This window comes from Oculina patagonica, chromosome 9 (assembly GCF_052425735.1).
Source record: "Oculina patagonica isolate OP01 chromosome 9, crgOcupat, whole genome shotgun sequence".
NCBI lineage: Eukaryota > Metazoa > Cnidaria > Anthozoa > Scleractinia > Oculinidae > Oculina > Oculina patagonica.
Genome location: NC_135766.1, coordinates 24,216,374 through 24,222,373, shown reverse-complemented (window position 1 = coordinate 24,222,373; position 6,000 = coordinate 24,216,374). Strand labels below are relative to the sequence as shown.

The 6,000-nt window shown below is 39.3% G+C and overlaps 1 protein-coding gene across 1 annotated transcript; it reads left to right on the top strand.

The window, feature by feature from the left end:
- The first annotated feature begins 1,251 nt into the window (after positions 1-1,251).
- On the top strand, positions 1,252-5,227 carry LOC144665906 (adenosine receptor A2b-like). The gene has a single exon (XM_078527189.1). The coding sequence runs from the start codon at positions 3,858-3,860 to the stop codon at positions 4,788-4,790; it is 933 nt and encodes a 310-aa protein (XP_078383315.1). The 5' UTR covers positions 1,252-3,857; the 3' UTR covers positions 4,791-5,227.
- The last annotated feature ends 773 nt before the right edge of the window (positions 5,228-6,000 follow it).

The window sequence follows — 6,000 nt, the reverse complement described above, 5'->3', positions numbered from 1 at the left end:
AATGGCGTTAAAAGTGGCAGATAAATGCCGATGAAAAACTCAGAATCGTACCTTGCAATGAAGCATATGATTTCCAAAGCCACGAGAAGGAAGAACTTGGTAATCGCGTCTGAAGATTGGATCCAGGCGCTTCCCGGTCAAAGTCAAATGTCCCAACCCCCGGGACGCGACTCGCAGTCAAATGCCCGACAGAGGGGATCGTTCTTGTTGTCAAATCCCGTGCCTTTGCCCGCACTCCCCCCCGCGGGATTTACATTGATAGGTGCATTACTCGCAAAGGAATTATTTAGGAATTATGTGGTATATACAAGGTCTTCCTGCTCCTAAACGAATATGGTGATCCCCCCTTTTTTATCTCAAAATTCAAGTCCCCTCTAAGGTAATTAACAAGTAGGCAAAGTTTGGCTGAAAATCCATGTCCAGTTCTATTTCGCGGGAATGACTTCAATAACTGGAATGTTAAACTGTTCTATAGTAAACGGAGATCACAGGATTGGAATTTTTGCCAAACGTGACATTGAAGCTGGAGAGGAACTGTTCTTTGACTATGATAAGGAGAAACAAAGTTTGCATTAATGAGTTTAAATCCATTGAATAAATGTAAATTTAAAGGGAGTCCTTTTAACCTGTCGTTGGGTTTTCTCTCAAAACAGCCCTTAATGGCCCTTCCATTTCGAAAAAATGTCAAAGTTTAACTTACAAAGAAAATCATTTTGCAAAATATGGGGGAAATAAACGGAACCTCATAAAAGTATTGCTCAAAAGCTTTCATTTGAATGGTCTCACACTAGTGTTTCACCCACAGACTCAAAAGTTAGAACCACCTTGTACAGCATAAAAAACAGTACCACGTACTGCTCAGTAGCTTTCATTTGAATGGCTACACACTATGGTTTCATCCACAAGTTAGAACCACCTTGTACAGCATGATAAACAGTACCACATGAAAGTACTGCTCAATAGCTTTCATTTGAATGGCTACACACTATGGTTTCATCCACAAGTTAGAACCACCTTGTACAGCATGATAAACAGTACCACATGAAAGTACTGCTCAATAGCTTTCATTTGAATGGCTACACACTATGGTTTCATCCACAGACTTTATATTGAGAACCACCTTGTACAGCATAATAAACAGTACCACACGAATGTATAGCCTGCGTGGCAGGCGCCATAGTTTCGAGCGCGCGTATGGGAAACGCGAAAGGCGCGAGGGGGCCACGCGAGGAAAAGTCTAAAAACAATAATTAAAAATTTATTTAACACCTGATACAAATTTGCTAATAAAAATTTATACGAACAAAACGTAAAATAAAATCATACTACTTATAACGTACTCGATCTAAAAATAATTATCAAAAAAGGGAGTGAGATGGGTTTGTGTTTGGCGGTCCCGAGTTCAACTCCTCCTAGACTGTCCACAGGTGTTTTTTCGATCGATGAGCGCGCGGTGAGAACGGCGAGAGAACTGGACGCCAGTGCAAAACGGAAGAAGTAAGGGGTGGGGGGGGCGGGTCGCTCACTTCCCGCCCCCCTCTCCCCGCGCGCTCGCGCTTCGCGCTCGCTTCGTTTGCTTTTTTTGCGTTGAAAAATAGAGAGGCTGTGGACAGTCTAAACTCCTCCACGCTCTGTTAACTACAAACTGGTTAGCCTCTAGCCTGAATTTCAGACATCCCTCTGTGCTCGCCTACTTGCGAGCACAGAGGAATGTCTGAAATTCAGGCTAGTCAGCCTCCTGCCAGTTGTTTTTTCTTTTTACAAGTTTCTGTTCGATTTACATTATTTGTTTATTATTTATTTACCAGTGTCCTCAATTAGCACATTAGTGCTTAATACATTGATTATTATTTATGTATTATTTTTTTAAGCAGACTTAGGTAAAATGTTTAAAGTCGCTATGTTGTTTCCTTCCAAGCGGCCTTAGGTCCAAGGATAAGCCTTTTCTTTTTCAAAAAAGTAAAGACAGAAAAATCCAAACGTATTATAAAAAGTCTTGCGTGGAACTGATGGCTAAGAAGCTTCAATTTCCCAGAAACCAGACTATTGAGTCCCTGACAACGTGCAAATTATCCTGATGTATTATTTTGTCGTTAGCAGACAGATGGGCTAAAAAACAGGGGCACTTCTAAGCGGGGGAGTTATACTTCACCTAAACTCAAAACACGCTAAAAATAACAATGAATTGTCTATATTGCTACGAGGTAAAACAGCGAAAATTCAAAGAATACAATAGCGCCGAAATTTTGTAATCGGATGTCATCCAGAACTGTGTAGCAGGGGCTTTTTCGGGGATTTAGCTCTATGGCTGAGCGGGAAGTGCCCTGCCACCTTCCGGGATCTTTTACATCAAATGGACCAAAACATCATCAAGGAACATGGTGTTTAATGGAGATCTTAACTCACTCGCTTACAGGCAGAACTCAAAGTTATTACGAAAAGGACAACTGTCATAAACGAGTTGTAGCCAATAGCGTTTCGACAACTCAATTTGACTTACGTAAGCTATACAAATATAGAAAATTTTAAGGATATTACTTTTCACACCCTTAAAACCTGGAGCTCATTTGTTATTAAAAGGCTTTGTTCTAAGAGCAGGTGTAAAACACCTATACACTAGCTTTACGATAACAGAATATTGTGTTGTTTCAAAATCTACTTTTTGTTTTTATTAGAAAATGCCCGCAGCTACATGGCCACCAGCGCCAGAAGCTTGTGCTGAATAAACTTGGCTCTAAATACGTAACGGTTCCCACGCTTAGCCTTAAGGTTGGTTCTCATATGATCGCCCCGATATAGTATCGAATACTGAGACGATCGTAGGCGATCGGGGGTTCTCATATGATCACTGTATGATCGTCCCGATTGCCTGGTACTGATGAGCGAAAACCTGAGAAAAACAATCATTTTAGCCCTAGATCCAACACAATTGCAGCCTTCAATGAAAGAGCAAAACTCGTGGCCCCCTATCTTCTCAGTTATTGCAGTTTTACAGCAAAGAAGGGAAATAGAAGCTTGAAGGATACAACACGGCGATCCGAGCGATCGTGATTGCCCCAATCGCCCTAGACGTTAGCAATTGTCTGTGTAATGTTCTCATAAAATCGCCCGATCGCAAGGAATTTATTTGAAGTTACAGAGGCGGTAGAGACGATCGGGGCGATTATATGAGAACCAGCCTTTAATAAGAAATGTTTTCCGAAATCTGAGAAAGATTTGTTTGACCCAGGCTTGAAAAAAAAAAAAGATTTACCTTACTCTAGCCTGCGCGCTTAATTTTGCACATTTGCATTGAAGAATACTGACAACTGGTTCTCATTGCCTTAGAGGCAACATTCAAATTACATGCCAATTTCGCCAAAACTTGGTGTCGCTTTTAGGAAAAAATGAATAGGTAATGAACACCTTTCACGAACAAAAACACCAGGAGGATGTTTCACAGGATGTTTAAGAAAATGCATTAAACTGTGTTGTTTTCCTGTTGGCATCTACATTGTTGGACCAGTTTTGTTATTTGCTTTTCTCTTAATCAAAAAGAAGCATTATTTTCTCATTTTTAAGTGTAAAAATAAGCAATTTAAGGTGGCTCGATTGGATTTTTTAGGGGCAACACAACTTAAGTTTGTGAATTAACTACGTCGCCATTGATATGACTATTGAAAAAAAAATCACGTCACCACAGTTGTTTAAGATAAAGACGAAAATTTGTTATGACCAGTCTAAGGAAATGAGGTCATTGCGTTGCTATGACAATTCCGATGTCATTATAACACTGGGCATAAATAGAACACTGGTAATAAACTGATCAAAAACCCAGTTAAACCACCTTAACAAACCTAAAGGTTTACTTATCGTTGATGATGAATATTACCAACAAGAGCAACAACGGATCGGTAGACCATCATTTAGAAAATGAAGACAACTCTACTGCTGGAACTATTCTCATCATAAACTGTGTTCTTAATGCTCCACTGATGCTCATATCCATTCTGGGCAACGCTTTGGTATTGGTCGCCATAATAAGAACTCCATCCATTCGCTCAACTTCAATGATTATGCTCTGCAGTCTCGCTGTTTCAGACCTTCTTGTTGGTCTCATTACACAACCGATTTATATTGCTAAATTAATTACGAAATTACGAATTACGAAACAGCACCCTTTCCTTCGGCTTGTTTGGAGGATGATTGGAATCTCTTTAGGTGGAGTTTCTTTCTTGACAATAACATCCATCACTATGGATCGATTTCTGGCTCTTCACTATCACATGAGATATGCAACTTTAGTAACTAAATCCCGTGTTAAATATACTTTACTAATTATATGGTTGTTTAGCTTTCTCCAATCAAGTGTTTCCTTTTGGAGTCCGCGCGTAGATAGCTTCCTATTAGGCGGTTGTACTGTAATTTGTCTTATAACTTCCACATTTTATTACATCAGAATTTATCGAATTGTTCGTCGGCATCAGATACAAATACGGGCTCAACAACAGGCAGTGCAAAGTTCTAATGCTGAAAATAACTCAAATATGGTTGGATTAAAAAGAAGTGCAGTGAACACTTTCGTGTTCTACATAGCTTTGATCATATGCTATTTCCCTATGTTTGTATCATTGACCTTCTATGGAATCACTGAGAAGACTTGGCAACCAGAATGGGAATTTGCTACCACTCTAGTATTAAGTAACTCGTCAATCAATCCATTTTTGTATTGCTGGCGTCTTCGCAAGCTTCGAACGGCAGTTGTAAAGACAGCAAGGCAGATGTTATGTAAACAATCAGAAGAAAACTAGACACTATCTTCTTTCGGAATGAAAAGAAATTAATATAAACAGAATACAGAGAGACGGTAATTTTTCTTTTTCTCCTAATTGTCAAGTAGTTTTACAGCGCGAGTTGAAGAAATTGAAATCAAAAACGGTAAATAAACAAGAAATTTATGACACTTGCAGGACCTTGTGATGTTTAATCGAAATGCCCTATTTTCGTCAGTGTCTTGGGGAATGGGAATTTGCTACCATTCTAGTGTAACTAACTCGTATATCAAACCATTTCCGGGTTGCTGGCGTCTTCGCCAGCTTCGAACGGCAGTTGTAAAGACAGCAAAGCAGATGTTTTCTACTCGGCTTAATGCAGGGTTCCCAATAAAGTTTACGCACGACAGAGTTACCTTTTGTCTCGTCACGCAATTTTTACCCCGCATCGAGAAGTAAATTTTCGTTTGGATATTGCCAAAAGCCGCTTCTCCTCGCGTTATTCTTTACCTTACGGCTTCACATGCCATTTCTAACGACTACATTTCCAGTAAAACAGTTTTTTTTTCTAATGGCGATGCATTAACTTCTAACAGAAGCAAAAATTTTCAGCTTTCACTGCTTCACCGGAAGTAAATTCACAACAGGCTACAAAAACACTTGTAAATATCACTTCACACCTGCATTGAATGATGTTGCAATTCTAAATTGTGCAACTCAGCAGAAAATAATCAATTGTCACGAAATTAGATGCCTTAGGTTAAATATTAGCAACGCTTTAGTGTGTGAAAGACTTGTACCAGTACAAATTTGCGTTCTTAATCGTTTTAAACTTCGTTGCCTTCGTGCGCTGAACCACTAACATTCTCAATTGGTTATTTCATGTATGATTTGGGCTAGTCACGTTTTTAAATTGTTATATAACGTTTGTAAATTTTACAAGTCCCGTTTTTTTCTACGAGATCGCAAGTGTTGACGCACTACTATTGAGTAAGACGCTTTGATCACCCACAGCGGAAAGTGATCCCTTGAGAAATTAAAACAGTCCCTTGAGAATTAACAACTATGTGCGGAATTCGGTAAGAGAATGACAAGCTTCCCCACTATATCTTTCCAGTTTGCTTGTAAACAAGCAAAATAGTCGATAAAAACGAGCTTGGCAACTCCCAATTTTATCACCGAGTAACAATTAGCATGTTACGATACAACTTTTTGTAAAGTTAAAAAAAACTTCCTCGGAGCTGGTTGC

Coding starts and splice junctions, on each gene's coding strand:
- LOC144665906 (XM_078527189.1), top strand. CDS start 3,858: ATGATGAATATTACCAACAAGAGCAACAACGGATCGGTAGACCATCAT.